The sequence below is a fragment of the Podarcis cretensis genome (genome assembly GCF_951804945.1).
Source record: "Podarcis cretensis genome assembly, chromosome: 8".
NCBI lineage: Eukaryota > Metazoa > Chordata > Lepidosauria > Squamata > Lacertidae > Podarcis > Podarcis cretensis.
In genome coordinates this window covers 43,289,996-43,311,771 of record NC_137177.1, presented here as the reverse complement: position 1 = coordinate 43,311,771, position 21,776 = coordinate 43,289,996, and the positions used below count along the sequence as shown (strand labels likewise).

General features: G+C 44.7%; 1 protein-coding gene across 1 annotated transcript in view; it reads right to left on the bottom strand.

The window, feature by feature from the left end:
* LOC307223420 (polycystin-1-like protein 2) overlaps positions 1-21,776 on the bottom strand; it is a gene marked incomplete at its 5' end in the record, with an annotated part of 53,837 nt that overhangs the window by 21,904 nt on the left and 10,157 nt on the right. Inside the window, 20 exons of the mRNA XM_079989387.1 lie at positions 808-1,028; positions 1,791-1,990; positions 2,651-2,797; positions 3,169-3,347; positions 3,569-3,670; positions 4,512-4,742; positions 5,119-5,339; positions 5,987-6,212; positions 7,790-7,921; positions 8,542-8,668; positions 9,199-9,323; positions 9,502-9,684; positions 10,838-10,963; positions 14,018-14,212; positions 15,631-15,776; positions 16,759-16,959; positions 18,430-18,571; positions 19,545-19,665; positions 20,156-20,363; positions 20,693-20,810. Of these exons, the coding sequence (XP_079845513.1) occupies positions 808-1,028; positions 1,791-1,990; positions 2,651-2,797; positions 3,169-3,347; positions 3,569-3,670; positions 4,512-4,742; positions 5,119-5,339; positions 5,987-6,212; positions 7,790-7,921; positions 8,542-8,668; positions 9,199-9,323; positions 9,502-9,684; positions 10,838-10,963; positions 14,018-14,212; positions 15,631-15,776; positions 16,759-16,959; positions 18,430-18,571; positions 19,545-19,665; positions 20,156-20,363; positions 20,693-20,810 (3,351 nt within the window). The remainder of the gene's footprint in view (positions 1-807; positions 1,029-1,790; positions 1,991-2,650; positions 2,798-3,168; positions 3,348-3,568; positions 3,671-4,511; positions 4,743-5,118; positions 5,340-5,986; positions 6,213-7,789; positions 7,922-8,541; positions 8,669-9,198; positions 9,324-9,501; positions 9,685-10,837; positions 10,964-14,017; positions 14,213-15,630; positions 15,777-16,758; positions 16,960-18,429; positions 18,572-19,544; positions 19,666-20,155; positions 20,364-20,692; positions 20,811-21,776) is intronic.

Below are 21,776 nucleotides of genomic sequence, written 5' to 3'. Positions count from 1 at the left end.
AGCTTTTCTTAGGAAGCCAGAGTGGTTGAGCTTTTTTGAGGAAGCAGTAGTTGTTGAGCTTTTTAAGTTATTTTTTATTTTGGGAGGAAGGAGATCCAGAGATCGACCAGTATCTACCAGAAACACCCCACGATCTACCAGAACTTGAATTCCTTTTCCAAAGAAATAAAATGCTGGAGGAGAGAAGCGACTACATATTATCATGATCATGAAACTGAGCCTATACTGCTCAGGCATTGTGTCCTTGATTGCACAGGCACAGTGGAGCCATCAAAGGAGGATTTTGGGGTAGAAATCCCAGGCCCCAAGGCAGTCTGCAAAACCAGAACGGCAGTTTACCAGATTCTCAAATCAAGAAATACACATTGCACTTTAAAGAATGGGGTGTGTGGGTGGATAAAATCATCATGCCCAGAGTCTTGTTTGTTTATTTATTTAAATTTAGGAGAGTTTATAAACCATTTCATCAGAGTCCCCAGTGTCAGGTGGAGCAACAGGAACATGAAAGCTTGCCTTGTCACCAGGTCAGGCTATTTCGTTCATGTAGGTCAGTACTGTCTCTTCTGACTGGCAGGATCTCAAACAGAGAACATAGGAAGCTTCCTGATATTTTCAAGACTGACTAGCAGTGGCTTCCAGAGTTTTAGGCAGGAGCTTGTTTTCAGCCCTACCTGCAGGTGCCGGGGATTGAAACTGCGACCTTCTGCTTTTGTCCTTCCCTGACCCTTCTAAGTGGAGAAGGCACCTTCTGTAGGCAAAGCATGTTTGACTCAGCATAAGGCAGCTTTGTATAGTCACGTGGCTTGCCTTGATCACAGCCTCCGGAGTGAGTGACACATTCTGGGTGGCTTGGTGCAGAGGTGCAGGTAGGTCGGGGGACACTCGCCCACTTTTCCCTGGCTTCTTCTCTTTCTTAGGCTGAGACCGGATGTTCCTGAAGATCTGGACGATGAGCAAGTTGATGGGGAACATGAGGAGGGAGCTCTCAAAGCCAATCATCACCTCCTGCCACGTGAACTCTATTTTACCTGGCAACATCAGATAGAAGAGAGGCTTTGCTGTTAGGGATCAGTTAGAATTTTCATTTTCTTTGCATTTTAATGAGAAACTACCTAATACGTACTTCTAGAACAACAGAGTCTTTCTTTCAGGAATAAAAACAAATTCACAGAAAACTGAAGACTGGGATGAAAACCATTAGAACTACTATTTTCCTAAACCCATTCTCATTCTGCTTATTCCCTCTATTCTCCACCCTCTTTCAACAGCAACCAGCTAAATTCCTGTTAAAGTCCCAGCATTCCATACCTTAACACTCCAACATTCCAAACATATATGCAACATTCCTCCCTACCTAACATTCCATACTCCAAGCAAACTATCCTCCTTTCCTAATACAAATCCCAAACGTGGTTCATTACAGAGACATTTCATTTGGGATGTCAACACTCTGATCTGATGAATCCACGTTCTTTGCTTAAGAAGCTGAGCCATGCATGCTGGAAAGCTTTTCTAGTAAGCATTTATATAGCAGGTTTCACACACTCAGAGTGCTTCACATGGATAATCTCAGAAACCTCGCAAACAGCCCTTCAGAGTAGGCCAGTATGGCTATTCCCAAATAACTGAAGAAATGAACAAAGTAGCAGCTTGCTTAAAGTCACCTAGCAGTGATGCCAATCCAAAGCAAGAAGAACCCTTCAGATCTATAAAACCCCTTCCTTGTTCATCATTCTGTCTTAGCTCTCACCACAGTTCCAATTCAAGTGGTGAGGCTGGCATGCAGTTACCTAAATCCATTTTCTGGTCAGCTGGATCCTTAGGCACACCCCAGAACATGATGCTGGTCAGCATGGTGCACAGAAGCAGTGAGAAGCAGCAGGATACCCTCTGGGCTCGCGTGAAGGAGCTGCGCGGTGAGCGGTTGAAAATGGAGTACCAAATATGCCCATCACGGAAACCCTTTGAGGTCTTCATGAAAAACAGATTGCTGCGGAGGAGCAAAGAAGGTGTCAGGCTGGACCATGAGTAACGTTTATTGTAAGCTAAAACGTAAGACTGTTTTGTGGATACATGGCTTCATGACAACACAGACAAATGAAACCACCAGAGTCGCATAAATCATTCTGGTGTGACTTGTAGTCTTCACCCTGTTAATGAACTCTAGCTGGGTGGGGAGCATCTGTCTTCCCAGACTGGCCCCTGGCTTGTTGTTCTCTTACACCTAGGAAGACACGACCTCCAACCAGGGGCCAGGGAGTAGGGAGAAGACCTTCCGCCTCCTTCTGTAAGTTTTACTAGCTAGTCATTTCTATGGCAACAAACCTATACTCGGCCAATTCTTCAGTCATGTAAAAAGATATTTAACAGTCTTGGTGGCCATTAACGTAACCGCTTCAGTAGTTCCTTCCACTATACAGTTACAGATATAAAACCACAGGCTTGCAGGGGACACAAAGATAGCATTCATACCAAGCCCACTACACTATTTCTCTCTCTCTCTCTCTCTCTCTCTCTCTCTCTCTCTCTCTCCTGCATTACCTACAAAACCCATGTGCAAGGGAATCTCTACTTCATAACCAGTGGAAGCATTTCTGGTAGGGACAAAGCAGCCAGAGGAAACTGCTCCTTCTGGTCCAGCCTAACATACCTGAACTGCTTCATATCTTCCTCAGTAGCTACGGGGAACACTTTATCGAGGACACAATCTCCGACATCAATGGCTAGCCAAGAGTTGCAGAGGAAATACCATTTCTGATCCGTGGCCACATCATGAACCAGCACACGGTTCACATACCTGTGAACAAAAACAACAGAAAGAAGCTAGCAGCACTGACTTGGGATAGGTTCGCACAACACAAGTGCACCAGAGCCCCCGTTGCAGTATTTTGTGCCATGGGTGATTGTTTTTATGCAGTTGGGCACCCTAGCCAATCCACTCTTGACCATGATTTACCAAGCCAACTTCAACCCTCTCCCTCTCAGTTACCAGCAGCAACCTCCACATTGGGAAAACAGGTGAGCAGCATCTCCTCACCTGGCTCTGCCTCAGTGGCTGCTACTGCCCATGGGGGAGCTCAGCATCCAGCCTATCAGCTGGCTCCTCTTTCCCAGCCCCAGTTTAAAGGATGACCCTTCCCCTGTTCCATCTCTTTGCCCCTTGCATACCAGGACGGGCTGCCTCCTGAATTGTCATGCCACAGCCGGATGCTCTGCAGTTCCCCGAGAGGAAACAGTGTACACAGTAGGAAGACATCCACTCCCCCTCGCTCAAAGACTGGCATGTCGGGGTCCACCAGGTGGTGTGGCTCACTCTCCCCTTCCTGGCCGTACAAGGTCAGAGTCACCTGGAATAGCAATTGTTCATGCTTGTACTGTACTTGCATGCCACCAAATCCTGAGCTGTGAATAGGTGTCTGAATGGAGCAAATGCAGGTGTGCGTGAACACGACCAGGGGCTGTCTCACTATTTACTTATTTATGATTTGCACTTAATAGCCTCCAGGGTTTCAGGCATGAGCTACCGCTCCTTACTCGTGTGCAACAATGCCCAGGACCCCACTGGTACCTTGGAGGTTGTAGCTGAGCCTCGACGGTGTCCGGTAAAAACAGTCACCAGGTAGCGATACTGAGCAAAGGGGTCGTTGTCCTCCAACACCGTTATCTTCACCTGGATATTTTATGGCAGTATCAGCAAAGACATGCAAATGACGAATGAAAATATGTAATGTAGGGAAGAGAAGAATGATTACTAGATCTGAATCTAAGGCGTACCTGGATATAGGACCAGGTGTTGTTGTTTTTTGCTGAGGGATTCCCCACCCCACCCCACCCCATAATTTATTTACACCTCGAAGGAAACACATAGGGTCTTCAAATGGAATGCTGATTACATCTTCCTCTTTGCACCATCTCAAAAATACATATTTTTAAAATATTTCTTAACTACCCTTCTTCGAGAGATTTCAGGGCAGTTTAAAGAAGTATGAAAACAAGTCATATACAAAGGCACAGCTCTATGTAACAACTACAAAAATGTGCCGAAAGGCACAAGACTGTAACATCAACGTATTAATGAGAGGAAGTTTACGATCAAGTAGACAAAAGTCTATTACAATTGCAAAGTGTACATTTCAGCAAGGATGACAAAGAGCCGCACAGTAGAAAAATATTTATTATTGTACAGTTGTACCTTGGTTCTGGAACGCCTTGTGACTCGAATGTTTTGGCTCCCGAACACCACAAACCCAGAAGTGAGTGTTTTGGTTTGCGAATGTTTTTTGGAAGCCGATTGTCCAACACGGCTGACGTGGCTTCTAATTGAGTGCAGGAAGCTCCTGCTGCCAATTGGAAGCCACGCCTTGGTTTCTGAACATTTTTGGAAGTCGAATGGACTTCTGGAATGGACTCCAAGAACCAAGGTACCCCTGTATTGAAGAATGTTCAGTTGAAGAATGCTGTAAGCAACCAACAGCTTCCAGATAAAAGTTCTAGCTGAGAACAAGACTTACTTTGGCATCATCTTGGATGTCTTTTCTTCTGGCCCAGATCAGAACCAGCAGGTACACGAGGAAGATGCTGCCCACAGTTGTCACCACCACAGGGTTGTCCACAAAGGTAGCAAACAACTCCACCGTTCTGCTGACGTCGATGGAGTTTGGCATCACAAAGAAGGAGCTCCCAAAGAATGTCAGGTGGTTACAGAGACACTGAGTGCCATTGGGGTTTGTTTTGGGGCCAACCTGCAAGCCAAGGAATAGTTGTCTTTATGACTACCTATCTATCCCTACATTCCTATAAGAATCCAAAATTACCCACTCACAAGCTTGTGACTTTGTGCAAACCTTGTGAGTAGATTTTTTTCCTTACAGGAACGGAGGAAGCTGCCTTATCCTGAGCCAGACTATTGTTCTGTCTAGCTCAGTACAGCCTACTCTGACTGGCAGTGGTTCTTCAAGGTTCCAGGCAGAAGCCTCCCTCTGCCCTACCTGGAGATGCCAGGGACTGAACCTGGGACCTTCTGCATGCTAGGCTGGTGCTCTACCACTAAGCTGTGGTCCTCCCCCAAATTTCATTACTCAGGATGCCCCTCCACTGCATTATATTCTGTCTACTCACGTGGCATCCATAGCTGTTCCAGTTCCCTTGGTGCTCATCCCAGAATACACATTGGGAGACAAAGCAAGTGACAGAAACATTTATGTCATGGGTGGCCATGGACTCCAGTTCTGTTTCTGGTCTCACAATGAAATAGTAGGTGCCTTCTCCAAAAATAAGGTCTTCTGGGTGAAGGATCCAGGAATATACAACATCTGGAACAGATGTGGTTGAGCTGAAGTCTAGGGCAGTATGATCAGATTAAGCAATGCTTATTGCTTTACTGTATTTATAACATTTTTACATGGTTATAACATGGCTTTGAAACATTAACAAGAGACCACAAAGGTTTTATAAGTCATGATTAAAAGTCTACTAAAAAGATTAAAAGGTTGTTCTTAGTGGGAAAGGTTGTAACGTAAGAAAGGTTACATGTACACAATGCAAACCTCAAATGGACCAACAAGAGTATAGTGAAATAAAGAGGTTAAATGCACCCAGCTTTCCCTCAGACTAAAGAGTCTCTCAACATAACATTCTCTCTAAAGATTCTTGCATTAGAGTTGCAGCTCCTCCTCCTTTTTTGGAGTCCTGTCTTCCTTGTCATTGGGACACTCACTTTGATCTGCCTTTCTTTCATCTGGTACCCTCAGGCTACCCAAGCCCCTTAAAGCCCAAGCCACAAAGCACTTGCAAACATTGCCTACAGTTTGTGTCTTTCTCAATGGTTTTACCACCTTCCAATTGGTTTCCCAAGTAAGGTTTTATAAACAAACCCCTTAATTCTCAAACTAACCTGCATGAAAGATTTGTAGTTTTTACACAGGCTTACATCACCCTTTGGTTGATGAGCAAGCAACCAGACCTCTATCAGAGTGTTTATTTTTACCTCTTGAATTTCTGTTGAGAGGAAGGTGTGTCATCAATTCATAGTCAGTCTCGTTGGGGTGATAGCCATATCCCAAATATAGGATAAGTGGAATGTCTTGGTCCAGCTGTAGATGGATCACTAGAGATGCATTTACTGAAGTCACATTGACTTGGAGAGCACTGAAGTTTCCCAGATTCAACACATTCAGGTCATTGTCAGTTGCTGAATTCCTTGGCAGCATTATCTGCGTTTAATGTCAACAGTTCAATTCTGGAAATGCCCCCAAACCCTGATAAATTTTTAAAAACCTATGCTGTCATCAAGCAGGGAGACCCAGCTGAAGTATAAATGCAAGTGTGTGTGTGTGTTTGTACATTAAATTTCTACCCCACCTTCTTTCTATGGAACTCCAGATGTCTTTAATGGGGTTTCCCCTTCCCAGGCAGTCTCAAGCCAAGCACTGCCCAAATTCAGACTTGTTTGGCTTCAGCAAGGTGCCTGCATCAATACCTTAAGACAGAGCTTTCCAAACCGTGTGTTGTGACACGTTAGTATCTTGGCTGCAGTGTGCAGGTGTGTCGGGCAAATGTTCCTTGCGCTCCTCCCAGGGCTGGAAACAGGTCAATTTAACCTCCAATTTCCTAGTAAAACTGAATTACTAAGAAGTATTGAATGTCTAAGAAGTGTGCCATCAACATGAAAAGTTTGAAAGCTCTGCTTAAGACCATGTCTTGGATGCTGTGGTTACAGATGGTGCTGGACTACAACTCCCATCAACCTGACCATAGGCCAGAAGTGAGGAATTGTGGCTTGTAGCCTACTAAGTCCTGCTTTGTGTAGACCCATTTAAATTAATAAAGGTAAAGGTAAAGGTACCCCTGCCCATACGGGCCAGTCGTGTCTGACTCTAGGGTTGTGCGCCCATCTCACTTAAGAGGCCGGGGGCCAGCGCTGCCCAGAGACACTTCCGGGTCACATGGCCAGTGTGACGAAGCTGCTCTGGTGAGCCGGCACCAGCGCAGCACACAGAAACGCCGTTTACCTTCCCGCTATAAAGCGGTACCTATTTATCTACTTGCACTTAGGGGTGCTTTCGAACTGCTAGGTGGGCAGGAGCTGGGACCGAAAGACGGGAGCTCACCCTGCCGCGGGGATTCGAACCGCCGACCATGCGATCGGCAAGTCCTAGGCACTGAGGTTTTACCCACAGCGCCACCTGCGTCCCCTTTAAATTAATAAGGTAAAGGTAAAGGTACCCCTGCCCGTACGGGCCAGTCTTGACAGACTCTGGGGTTGTGCGCCCATCTCACTTAAGAGGCCAGGGGCCAGCGCTGTCCGGAGACACTTCCGGGTCACGTGGCCAGCGTGACATCGCTGCTCTGGCGAGCCAGCACCAGCGCAGCACACGGAAACGCCGTTTACCTTCCCGCTGGTAAGCGGTCCCTATTTATCTACTTGCACCCGGAGGTGCTTTCGAACTGCTAGGTTGGCAGGCGCTGGGACCGAGCAGCGGGAGCGCACCCCGCCGCAGGGATTCGAACTGCCGACCTTTCGATCGGCAAGCCCTAGGCGCTGAGGCTTTAACCCACAGCGCCACCTGCGTCCCCTCCTTTAAATTAATAGATCTTAGTTAATAATGTCCACCAATTTCCATGGCTTTACTATAAGTAAGACTAATGTTGGATCCAAGCCTGGATGTGCTTGGTGGGCTGGGCTTCCCCCCTCATCACAATACAGTTAGCAATGATGAATGAATGAACTGGCCTGTTTTTAGAAAAGGACATGGTCCTGCCCTTCAGAAATGCACACAAGGAAAATTACCTCAATGTCTTCTGTAAGGTTCTTAACTGGAATAACCAGTCCATCCAGGCTGGTGAGGGAGAGGCCTCCCACAGCACCATGGATATCAAAGCTGTCACTTGTGGAAAAGGGGTTCACAGACAAGCTCACCATCTACAGGAAGAGATTTTTAAGCACCAAAAAGATTTGATCATAGAATCATAGAACTGTAGAGTTGGAAGGGACCCCACAACCCCCCACAATGCAGATGACCATCCAATCTATGTTTAAAAACCTCCAATGTACTACCACTGCAACAACTTCTTCTCCTCCTTCTCCTTCTTCTTCTGCTTCTTCTGCTTCTAACTTGCTAGTTGCTTGTTACACAGATGTCTCCAAGCAACTTCCAGCATTTTTATAAGTATAAGTAAAATACAATATCAACACATTCATACAAAACCAGATGAAATTCCTACAAAATACAAATGCATAAAAATTCTTCTGCTGCTGATGTACTTCTTTTCTGCCCCTCAAAGCACCTGAACCTTTTCTTTAGTATTCTTTTTCTGTACTTAGCCTTGTAAAATGTACTTCCTATTTCTGTTTGTTCTAGTTCCCTACACCTTTCCTCCCCCCCCCTTTTCCACCCTTTATTGGGCAGGTGGGGAACAGGTGGGTCAGTTTCTATGGTCCCATTGTTTATATTGTTATTTAAGCCAATAAAAGCCTTAATAAGAAAGGAAGAAAATGAATTCCCAGAGCAAGCTAAAGCGCAGTAAAAATGGGACACTTGCCCTGATGTCTACTGTCTCGTCTCTGTCTCCTGAGATGCTGAGAGAAGAGGCAGAGGGCAGAGTGAAGCTGGCAGAGCTGGAGTCAGAGATATGAATGGATGTGCTGTCTGCGTTGTCTGTCTGCAACCTTTCCAGAGAAAGATCAGAAAAAAGTCAGAAAAGATGGAAGGAAAGAAGAAAAAATCATAGAAGTAGGAACCAAAACATAGGAAGTTGCTTTATACCAAGTCAGACCATTGGTTCATCTAGCTCAGTATTGTCTACACTGACTGGCAGTGGCACTGACTGGCAGGTTTCTCTCAGCCCTACCTAGAGATGCTGGGGATTGGATCTGGGACCTCCTGCATACAATGCAGAAGGCATAGGAGGCTGCCTTAAACCAAGTCATACTATTGTTCCATCTAACTCTATATTGTCTCCATCACAGGTGGGCAACCTTTCTGGGCCTGAGGGCTACATTTCCTTCTGGGTAACCTTGTTTGACTCGGATCTTTCAACTGACTTACAAATGAAACACTCCCCACTGGAAAATCCAAAGTCATTTTTTGTTGTTAGGGTTGTTGCTTTGCCACATAGTTAATGGGATGCTAGTTGCTGCAGTTATGATACATTTTTCCTGGAGGGTGATGAAAAAGCAGTATAGCAAAATCTGTTTACCGGTTGATGTACATAGCTGCAGAGGGGGCTGTGAGCACCATGGGTTCATTGTCAGGCAACTTCCCAATCAAGAGAGCACTCTGGAGGTTTTCAATGGTGTTTAGAAGCTGCAGTGACACCAAACTCTATGATAGAAGAAACAAAACACACTCTGAACCTTCTTCCTTTGGGGGTTCCCCAGCTGGTGCCTTCCACCATTCGTCTGTGTGTCCAGCCAGTCCATGACACCCTTCCATAGCCACAATATGCTATATATACATTTACATGCCATAGGTCTTTGACCTTTCATAGTTATGCGCCCACCTGTGCAGTCTCTGGTGCAGCAGCATCCTCTGTCCCATTCTGCACAGCAGCTTCAAGGACGTTGCTCACTGCATTGAACAGATAGCTGGCAGCCTCCTTGCGCTTCAGGTCATCCTCGCCATCTTCAGCATTCACAATCAGCAAGGATTCACTGACATCCTTCAAAGTATTACCGGCTTCCACCTGAACAAGAAAAGAGGCCTCTAAGTGGACATAGCTCTCCAGGCTAAAGAGAACAAACTAGCAGGTGTTTCATAGCTCCCTTCTTCCCAAATTCAGGTGATAAGCAAATGACAGGGCAGCACCTCTCACAAACCCACTGTAGATTGGTGAGGGCCCTCTGCCAGGGGGTACTCGACTCACACACATGAGTGTGAGTGTGAGTGTGATGCTTCCATCCAATGAAACTGAACATTGGGAGAGTCAGGAACAAAAAAAGAAAGCATTCCACACAGCTATGGAATCTGTTCCCAAAAAAGGCTGTGATGATGGACACCTATTTGAATGGCTTTAAAATTTGAATGGTTTTAAAACAGGGTGAGCTCCCATTGCTCGGTCCCTGCTCCTGCCAACCTAGCAGTTCGAAAGCACGTCAAAGTGCAAGTAGATAAATAGGTACTGCTCCGGCGGGAAGGTAAACGGCGTTTCCGTGTGCTGCTCTGGTTCACCAGAAGCGGCTTACTCATGCTGGCCACATGACCCGGAAGCTGTACACTGGCTCCCTCAGCCAGTAAAGAGAGATGAGTTCCACAACCCCAGAGTCGTCCGCGACTGGACCTAACGGTCAGGGGTCCCTTTACTTTACTAAAAGAGGACTAGACTAATTCATAGAGGATAAGGCTATCAAGGGCTACTAGGCATGGTGGCTATGTTCTACCTCCACTGTTGGGGGCAGTATGTTACTGATAATACTAGTTGAAGAGAATCACAGGTGGGGAGAGGGCCATTGGCTCCTGGTTAGCCAATATGAGAACAGGATCTTGGACTAGGAAGACCTTTGGCTGACCCAGAAAGGCTCTTCTTATGTTTGGTACAAGGTGGAGGGTTCCATCAGTCATAGGTGGGTTCCTTTTCCTCTTTGAAATTTCTGTCCCAACTCCAGTTATCTAAGGCCACCAAAGAGGTGACCAACAGTTTTATAAGTACTGCCTTCCTCTAAGAATTAATCATAGAATAGTTCCTTCAATTTCCCTCCCTCCACCCCACTTTCCACCCCCCGCTACCAGTCTGTTAAAAGCACCACTAATCTCAGATTCTCACATTGTCAATACATCTGTTGCCTCTTTGCATGAACCACACACAGTTATGAAGAAATGCACATCGCCCAGCCACTCACCTGCGCAGAGGAAGAGAGCTCTTCACTCCTGTAAGTGATTTCCTTGAGCACCTCTGACATCTTAAGAGCCGTCTGCATTGATGTTACATTTACAGCAGAGAGGGTTGTCAGCATAAGCTCTCGCAACTGGGGATGCAAAGACAGATCATTAGAGACAATATAAATACTGGTTATTGATGGTCATGTTTCTAATAGACCTATCCCTGGCAGAACAGGATCAGCTAGTACAGAAGTTGCCAACCTTTCTAGGTCCATGGGCACATCTGGATTTTTGAGTGAGTTGCCATGGGTACCATCCACTCTGATCACTTCCTTCTATCTCCCCCTGGATCATCCTCCTACCCCAACACACAGAAAGAGAAAGTGCAGAGACACATTTCACATTTCCATGTGATCTGACTAAAACATCAGATCCAGTAGAATTAACCTGAAGCTTGAAGAGCACATAGTGGGGAAATCAGGAAGTGGCAAAGGGTGTCCCTTCCAGCTTCCTCCTCTATGTACTTTTCAAGCAAGAAAATGCTAATCACCTTTGCCACTCCAGGATCAGGTGGACAGTGAAACTGGGGGCTCAGGGTTTCACAAGCACCAGACGAAGACCTGCATCTAGAGGTTGTGCATTGGTGACCTGTGATTTGCAACAAGCTACTGAATATCATAGGGTGGTGACTCCAAAATGGGCATTTTCAGCTGCTGCCCTTGTTCTGTGGAATGTCTGTCCCTCAGCCATACATAAAGCATCTCCTCCTTCAGATGTCTTATAAAGACTTATCTTTTTGCGCAGCCTTTCCCTGTTTGCCACAAGATTGACTCCTGATTTTTCTGTATGAATCCCCTAAATCTGCTTATAAATAAATGCTTTTATATTTTTATATCTTTCTATTGATTTTAGCCTATATTTTTGTTTTAATGGATATTGTTTTTATATTGTACATAGTGTACACAGCTTTGAGATTTTTAAGTGGTTCAGAAATGCTTTTAAATAAAAATATACATATAGAATTTCCGGCTTCCAATGGTTTAACAATAGCAACAACCAAAAGTCTTTCTCTCCTACGCCCTTCACCTCCTCATTTGGGCTGCCGAAATCAAGAATGCTTGAGAAAGCAGGAATAGATTTGTGGGTAAAATAATTAGGATGCGAGCCATTTTCTGCTACTGAAAACAAATTTCTGAGCTCTGCATGTGCTCAGAGGCATCTTGCCTTGCAATTCTATGTGCACCTTCTTGAGCCAATATTTTGCACTTGGCTTCAATTGGGGACCTCAGAGTCCCAATGGGAAAAAGTAGACCCTCACCAAGCTTAAAGTTTGCCCACCCCTACTGTAAATTATAGGGTGGGAAGTGGTTTTTATGTCCAGTCTGAGTTGACATCCACTCTAATTGCAAATTCCCAGATTATCTTCCAGTTGACTATATAAATAGAGGAATATATTAACTCCATGAGAGTGAAGGGAATTTATGACTGTGGAATAAATCCATTTACAATAACAAGAGTTCCTAGTGAGATGAACATGTAGCCTTTTTGAGCATATGTAAGTACCAGCTTCCCCGCGACTTTCAAAATGATCATTATTAATGCCAGTTAAACAATTCTTTACACTTCTCTGGCTTCTTTTATTTGCACATCTAGAGCCATTTTGGCAGTGCCAGACAGGATTTGGATCCCCAAAGCACTAAAATAATACAAACCCTATTTGTGACAATTGGCTTCCAAACCCAAACAATGCTTCAGGAACTGGGGAACAAGGCCATATCTGAGGGATATCCTGCTTATTAGCAAAGGACACATTAACAGGATGAGCTGTAATTTCATTATTTCACACAAGATTACAGCAAAGGTGTCTATGCGGGGACAACTTTGGAAATAGACCGCAAGCTTCATTTTGTGCAAAATGCTGCTGGCATTTGAAGATCAGAGCATATAAATCCAGACTTATTCCAGCTGCTGTAGTTATCTATTTGTTTCCAGGATTAACATAAAGTGTGAGTATTGGCTTTAAAACTGAACAGCTTAGGGCCAGGTTGCCTTTCAGAAACTGCCTGCTCCTCCTCCTCCTTTTTTTTTTTTTTTTTAAAAAAAAAGTTTAAATAGTTTTTATTTTGTCAGAGAAACTGCCTGTTCCTTCATGAGCCTACCAGGCCTTGGAGATTGGCCTTGGAGACCTTGCTCTCTGTAGTGCCTGTATACGAGATCCTGTGTGCAGGCAAGAGAGAAGGAGCCTTCTCAGTGCTGGGGCTCGGATTGTGGGGCTGGTGGAGATTTGCTGGACTCCATGTTCCCATCTTTTAATGGGTGGTAAAGCTCTTTTTATTCCAGTTAGCTTTTAATTAATGACCCACTGGTTGTTGTTTTTTAATTTATATGTATTTATAAAAGTAATTATGTACTGCCCTCTCATAAAATATCAGGCCAGTGTACAACAATATGTACACCATTAAAAACAACAAAGGAATCATTAAAATAACTGTCTGGTGAAAAGGTTGTAAACAGCTAAAACAATTATTTCTTTCCTAGGTAAAGGTAAAGGTACCCCTGCCCGTACGGGCCAGTCTTGACAGACTCTGGGGTTGTGCGCCCATCTCACTTAAGAGGCCAGGGGCCAGCGCTGTCCGGATACACTTCCGGGTCACGTGGCCAGCGTGACGAAGCTGCTCTGGCCAGAGCCAGAGCCGCACACGGAAACGCCGTTTACCTTCCCGCTGGTAAGCGGTCCCTATTTATCTACTTGCACCCGGAGGTGCTTTCGAACTGCTAGGTTGGCAGGCGCTGGGACCGAGCAGCGGGAGCGCACCCCGCCGCAGGGATTCGAACCGCCGACCTTTCGATCGGCAAGCCCTAGGCGCTGAGGCTTTAACCCACAGCGCCACCTGCGTCCCATTTCTTTCCTACCCAACTGTTAATGCTGTTAGCTGAGTGGGGGGTTACATAGGGGTCACTACCATTGGGCAAAATGCGCTGATGTCACAGAGGGTGTGGGCAGCCTTATGCCCCCACAGCTGAGAGGTAGGGGAAGCAGCTGTGGTCTGCCCAGATCAAGCAATGGCACCAGAAGGTACTGATTCTACATTCCATGAGTACATTCCATGAGTAGCTTGTAGTAGCTAAACTATACAAATGCTGCTTAGACACGAAAGGAATGGTAAAAATGGTTCCAGGATGCAATATGTGCAGCTAACCTCTTTCCGTGTATTTGTCCGCAGAGATGAATTAACACTCTCTTTTTTTGTTTCTAGATTAAGGACAGAAGACACTGACTTGTACAGCTGGAACAGGGTCATGCTGTTGTTCTCGCCTTTGAGGATGGTGTTCGATTTTTCCGAAATAATGGCTTGCAAGGTCTGGTTTCCGCTGCTTATGTCCTGATGTTGAACCTGATAAAGCAAGGGGGAAATGCACACAGTTGTTCATTCCATAACCACCAAGGACATTCTTGCTGCTGAATGCCAGAGTAGATGTGTTGTTATTCTTAGGCTTAGTCCCCTCCTCTTAGCCCTTGTGTGGCTAGAAAACAAACAGCAGATGCAGATGCTCAAGGCTGAGGTCAGGACCATGATATACAGCAGAAGGCTTTAAGCTTTTCATCTCATTATAGTCCTGATCCAAATCAGTTCTCTGACACCTACAGTTTGCAATGAGAAGAAAGTTTTCAGATAGGGGCTTAATATTGTAAATGGGTTGTTGACAACATGTTTCTATAATAGAGGAGACACATCAGGTGGAATTTGCTTTCTGAGAAAAACCCACCTGCTGTGTCACCTCTTTCTTTACTTTTCTTTTGATCCCATCAAAATTGGTGGGATATCAGGAGGGATATTAGGTGGTATATTTGGGGGGGGGGGGGTGGAATGTTCAGGGGGACCAGATCAAGCCCCTGAACTGTGTGGGTTTGTCATCCTGAATTATCTGTTCTGTGGCAGAGCCTTCCTGTGGAGAAAAGACAACCACTCACTGGGCTGCACTTTCTGGAAACAATTGAAGACAGTTTTGTTTTGACAAGATATTGCAGCTGGATAAATGGTTGCAGGCCTAGTCGCCGTTCTCCCCAGTCCTCTACCCCCAGAGAAATGAAAGACAACTGAGACTAGTTATGGATTGAAACAGGCCACAACTTTATTGAATACAGATGAGAGAGGTTTGGCTTGGGCATGGAGCAAGTAAATACTTCCAGCCTGCCTGCCAGAAGTGACACAATGGTCAATCCACACAGGGGTTCCTAAGACTTACATCAAATAGGGACTGCTGTCTGGGGGAGAGCCAAGGGTCCTAGGCCCCAGCTGGGCATGCCGACATGGCCACTCCCCCCGGATCCCTTTAACGGGATGTCCAGCATTTGGAGGGGCAGGCAGAGACTACAACCTCCCCTCCATCCCAGATTGATATTGCCCCAATGACCAACCAAGTTGTGATTATTGCTATGAGGTAGGTAGGCAAAACCAATAGGCTGGTGACCATTTGCCTGGTGAACAAATTCCTACCCAGCCCCAGAATACAGCGACCACCTTAGCCACCCTCTCCTCCCATCAGGGCAGGAGGCCAATCCTGGGATTCCTTGGGGGAGACTCTGCCATCCAGCAACACCGTGAGGGTGAGTGGACATCTTTGCCTTGAGTGTCTATTTTGTACAGCCTCAGTTTTGTTTTAAATGTATTTACTCGTGTGTGTGTGTGTGTGTGTGTGTGTGTTTAACTGTGTTTATTGAACATCACCTTAAGACAGCTGTATAGAATGTGATGATAATAATATAGATAGCAAAGGCACAGACAGCAGAAGCCAGTGAAGTCACACCTACCCTGGCAGTGGCATTGGTATAAACAGTGTCACCATAGATGTTGCTCACACCAATTTTAATCCATAAAAGAAAGTTATCGTCTGCTTCTCCAAGTGGAAGGTAAACTGAAGGTAGGACAGGCTCTTGTCCGCAGTGTAGAAGAGAATCTGGAGGAGGGAGGGAGACTGGTTCAGGTGACAGAGTAGGAAACCAATTTTTCCATGACCCAGTTTGACAGCAGCAGCAGGGCATTTCATGATCCGTGTTAGACTTGGATTGCAATGGCCAGATGCACATTTATTTGTCATTTTTCATTTTCTATTTATAGCCAGTGGTTCTAACACAGGGTGGGGTGGGAAGCCTGTGGCCTTACTGTTGTTGCTAGACTACAATGGCCTACAACTGAGTAGGGAGGGGCAAATTTCTCAGTTTCGGTTTCTCATTTTTCCAGTCTTAAGTTCAGTTCCCCACATTTCCACATCAGCTTGTGATTTATTTTTTAAATTCACCATGAAAGTTCATTTTAGTGTGAATTTCTCCAAATACACACATTTCTTATGCAATTTTGCAAAACAATTGCCCCGATATGACCCATTTCTGAATGTTATTTTCACCACTACACACTTTAGTAGTAGTTTAGCTACTACAAGCTACTTGTGGAGTGTAGAACCTGACCACTTAGCATAAGGGTGGGGAACCACAGACCCAGCATCCAAATGTGGCCCTCCAAGCTTCTCTATTTGACCCCTGAGACTCCCTCTAGGCCACACCCCTTTCCTAGGACACGCTTTCCCCTGGCTCTGCTCTGCACCCTCTAGGATACTTTTGCCAGGCTGGGATGTGTCATTGAATTGTGAATGTTTATTTTATTGTATATTATTTATTTATTTCAGTTATTTATATATATATTAATGCCTCTTGCTTACCGGGATGGATGCCCAGAATGTGCCTTTTACTGAAATATAACCTACTGTATAAAAGTAAAAAGCACCCTTTTCGTTACACCACTTCTGCCTCTAACCCCACTAAACACTGGCATGCCATCCCTATGAGAGAATACCAGCTACAGAGGTGCCTTCAGTTTGAACATGTGGACCAGAACCAACCTTAGACAAACAGTGAATGCAAGCAGCCACCTCTGACTCTTACTTGTCTCCAGGTAGAAGCAGTATGTGAGTGAGGAGCTGTCAGCTGGAAGGCACTGATCCACCAGACAGGGAGAGTGGCAGGAGATGGAGAAGCTGGTGAGCACTGATCCTTGAGCAGGAGATACAGTACATACTGGGGCAACAGGTGGAGGCACGGTGCTCACAGTATAGGTGTCTTCACCATATTTGTCCTCACTCATAGCTGGCAAATTTAGAAAGAAAACAAGTCAAAAGTGAGTTTGCTATGGTTTGTGTACTATTGAGACATAAAAGGAGCACTTGGCTTTTGGGATTAATACTACTTATACATTTTGCTGCACTGCAGCAACACCTGTGTGGTCATGCACTGGCCATGCTTCACCCTGCCTCCCCCCCCAAAAAAAAACCCCAATCACACCTTAGTGGCAGCATTTGTATATAGGCTCCCATCCGTGTCAGCTAACAGCCATTTTAGAACCCCCAAAATGCCTCGGTCCAGTATGTCTGAAGGAGCGTCTCCACCCCCATCATTCTACCCGGACACTGAGGTCCAGCGCCGAGGGCCTTCTGGCAGTTCCCTTACTGCGAGAAGCCAAGTTACAGGGAACCAGACAGAGAGCCTTCTCGGTAGTGGCGCCCTCCCTGTGGAACACCCTCCCACCAGATGTCAAAGAGAACAACAACTACCAGACTTTTAGAAGACATCTGAAGGCAGCCCTGTTTAGGGAAGCTTTTAATGTTTGATGTATTACAATGTTTTAATATGTTTTTGGAAGCCGCCCAGAGTGGCTGGGGAAGCCCAGCCAGATGGGCGGGGTATAAATAATAATAATAAATTATTATTATTATTATTATTATTATTATTATTATTATTATTATTACCTGGCAATCCCCCAGCAGCCATTCCAAACACTCCCACAGGTCCAAAAAAGGTTGGAGCCCTGGAAGAGTTTGTTTCAATGCCCATTGTAGGTTTCATCCTGCAGGGCTTTGAAATATTTGTCGTTCTTTGCACCAGGGAGAACTCTGAACTGCACATTTGTTTTGCTGTTATAATGCTGATAATAATATGCTAATCTTCTACCTGAAGATGTCTTGGAAACTTAAATTGGTTAAAAATGGAGCAGTCGTATTACTGGCTGGGGTTCTGTTTAGTTCTTGCATAATCCCTGCTTTAAAACAGCTGCTTTGGTTGCCGGTTCATTTCCAGGCTCAATTCAATGAATTAACAGGTTTAAGGTTAAAACCTTAAATGATTCAGGCCCTCAAAACCTGAAAGACCACGTCCTTCCCTATAGGTCAGCAGAGGGGACCCTCTTGGTTGTTCCACCACCCTCAGAAGTTCAGTGGGTAGGGCATTCTTTGTGGCAGCCCCTAAATTGTGGAATGCTGAAGCACACATCTTTTCTCTTGTTTTTGACACCTGAGATGTACCCACCTTATTTCTGTGATTTCTGTGTTTTAAACTGTTTTTAACATTGTCTTTCAATTGTTTTAAACTGCCCTGGAGCCTTTGAGTGAAGGGCAGGTAATTAATAGTAATAAAAATAATACTCAGTAGTGCTTAGAGCAGCTTACAGGTAGAAAACAAACAATGCTTGATAGCATGCAGTATTAAAACTACCAGTTGGAAGCAAACAATTACTCCTAAAGCCATAGTAAATGTTGATTATCCAAATTCTGGCTCTCCCACCTGTTACTTTAATTCGAAACGCTTCTCCCTGGGTTTGCAAGAAGGAGCTGTTTAGCACCAACATTGGTGTGCCACTCTGAAGCAAAGTGAGGGAGCTTTGTGGGAAAGCATTCAAGGTACAGCTTGGTGGAAGAGGATTGGGCTGGTGAGGGGAATGAACCACAAGGGAAAGAGAGAGAGAAAGCAGAAGAAACATGGATTAAAACATGTCCAGTTCTCAAACAACAAGTTCTCACCTAGCTCTCAAACAGTTGTATTAATCTCTCCCTTGTCCCTTTTAAAAGGATAACCAGCTTTTGATAGCCTTGCCTTCTTTCTCTAAGGGCACATCCAGACTGCAGCTGATTTCAGGTCATCTAGCCTCCTCACAGAGAAATCAAAATTTGATTTTTAAAAATTTTATTAAATAGATATCTTGCCTGGGGCAGCAAACCCATCAATGATGCAGTATTTTAAAAAAATATTTATGTAAAACATTTTAAAACAACTGAAAACATGTAAAAACAAAAATCACAATAAGAACATAAAACAAATTTAAAAACAAATGTAACTATATCATGTGTCTAGATAGGCCTGCTGAAAGATAAAATGGTCATTAAATAGCCAATGTCATCTAATCTCCCTGCAAACAAATCAAGATAAAAGCTCAATAAGCAGGTTGTCTGCTGCTGGCTATTTAGTGAACATCCTTCTGATTTGTTTGTCGGAAGGTTACATGATGTCATGTCAAACAAATGTCATCTCACACACAGGATGGATCTGTCCATTTCTGTTCTCTCAGTTTTTCATTTTTTACAGTCTTAAAATCTGTTCCCCACATTTCTGCAGCCATTTGTAGATTTCTTTGTAAATAATTCTCATGAAAATTCATTAGCGTTTCAATGCAAATTTCTTCAAATAAACACATTTTTAATGAAGTTTTGAAAGTAATTTTTCCCAATATATTGAGTTTTTGTAAACATTGTTTTGTTGGGGAACTGCATCATAACATTCAAATAAGTACAAATTTTGAAAAATGGCTGTGTTTTGTTTTTCACATTGTTTCAGAAAGTGCAAATTTCATTGATTCAACTTTTGTATGTGTACAGAATTTCTGACATGGGCAACAGGCTCACCTTTCTGTGGAACGTATAATCTAAGTACCACTTGTACAGCGTAGCCTTTGAGTCTGTCCCCATGGATGCTAGGAGCGTCACGTCTTCAGTAACATTCACTGGTTTGCAGTTCATTTTGCAGCTAGGAGGAAGGCAGGACCTGCAGTTAGCAAGCTCAAGGAGCAAGCTAAGGGGAGCAAACTGTGCTTGCCTACCAAATGAGCTCTGTGCTTTTGGGTGGAATGATATAATCAATGCTGTGCATCTGTGATACTCAGAACCGGGATTCTTGAACGTCTTCCTGTTGAACAGATCTACTGTTGCCTAGTTGGCTTCCCCAAGCACACCTGACCTTGCCATCCTTCACCCTCCCCATGCATCTAAGAAAAGAGTCTGGCTGCTGGATCAGGCCAGTGGCCCGTCTAGTCCAGCATCCTGTTCTCCTGGTGGCCAGTCAGAGGCCCTAATGGGAAGCCTGTAAGTAGGTCCTGAGCACAATGGCACTCTAGTCATTTAAGATTCACAGCAAGTGGAATTCAGGAGCAAACTGCCTCTGACAGCTTCTGTATGAGGCTTTCACCTGACACTGTCAGAACCTCAGAGCGCAAGGAAATAAATAAAGTGCAGCACACCTGATCTGCAGGCTCACATCCTGCTTTGCTGTAATGTAGAGGCATTGCTCATCCTGTTTTTCTTCTTTCTCTGGGCTTTTGACTGTAACTTTCACTGTCACTGCAGAGCTGGGAGGAGGTAAGCAAGCCGGTGGGATCCGGATCTCTCTTTGGTCTGTGAGGATGGAATGCTCTTGCACACATTGGTCCCATTCAGGCCAGCAGTAACCTTCAAAGGCAATTTTCAGCTGAATCATTTGAGAGAACCCAGCACCCAGTGTTTTTATATTGGACACTTTAGCCCTGTATATGCATTTTTGTACACATTGTGTGGCTGGAGAACTGCGCTGCAAAATCAGAATGTGTGAATGTGTGAATTAGGTAGGTTCACCTTTAAATGTGAACTGAATCAAACGGATCTCCCAGCCCTAAACTTGGATAAACAAACCAAACATATCAGCTCACTTAGAACATGAGGATGCTTTCATGTTCTTTTGAATGGAGAGTTCTGGTCACAATTGTAAAGGGGAGAAGGGCAGTGAAACGCAACATACATACCACAAGACCAGGTGTAGGTAGAATTAGTGCTGTCATCAGGCCAGCCAAGAATGATTGTTGTGAAGAGGTTGGCATGGCGGCTGGGCTTAATGTAGATCTTGTTTTTCCCTTTGTCATCCTAAACCAGAAATGACGAAGGAAAGTAATTGTCAGAGCAGTTGCATCTTCCATGTGGAAGCAGACACAGAAAAGAGGTAACCAGAATGAACAAGAGGTTGGAGCAACTCCCATTTGAGGAAAGCCCCCACAATATCTGGGACTTTTTAGTTGGGGGAGGGGAGAGTAAGAAGTGGCATGATAAACAAGTGCAAAATTATGCTTGGTGTGAATAGGATGGAGGATACCTTAATCTGGGGCTATCCAGTTAAACTGATTGGCAGGGGATTCTGCACAGACAAAAGGAAATCCTCCTTCACTCAGCACATAGTTGAAGCATGGAATTTGCTCCCACAAGAAGTGATGGCCACCAACGTGGGTGCCTTTAAAAAGGGGGTTGGACAAGTTCCTGAAGGATAATTCTATCAGTGACTACTAGCCAAGATGGCTGTATGTTACCTCCACTGTTGGAGGTAGCCTGCCTCTGAATTCCAGTTGCTCTTGTGAGCTTTCCAGAGGCAGCTGGTTGCCCACTGTGGGAACAGGATGCTGGGCTAGATGGTCTGATCCAGAAGGGTCTTATTCTTAGGTGTGTTATGTTTTGGGACAGGTTTTCCTAGGTTTAAGTACCTCTCGCCTCCTTGATGTCTGGTGAGAACCTTCTTTTTAAAAAATCTTGTCATGATATAAGCCATTATCCGTCCCACATTCCAGACAGGGAATGAAGGCTGGAAGAATGGACATTACCAAGGCTCCATAGTAACTTCACAGACATGCAGGAATTTTTTAGCCAAGCAAAAAACGTCAGCTTCAATACTAACCCCACTTACTTGGGAGTAAGTCCCATTGAGTTCGGAAGGACTTACCTCATAGTAAGCATAGTTAGGATTGTAGCCTCAATAAATACAGTAGCTTATACCCAACATTGGTCGTACTCCAAGTAGACCCACTGAAATTAATGGACATGACTAACTTAGGTTTATTCATG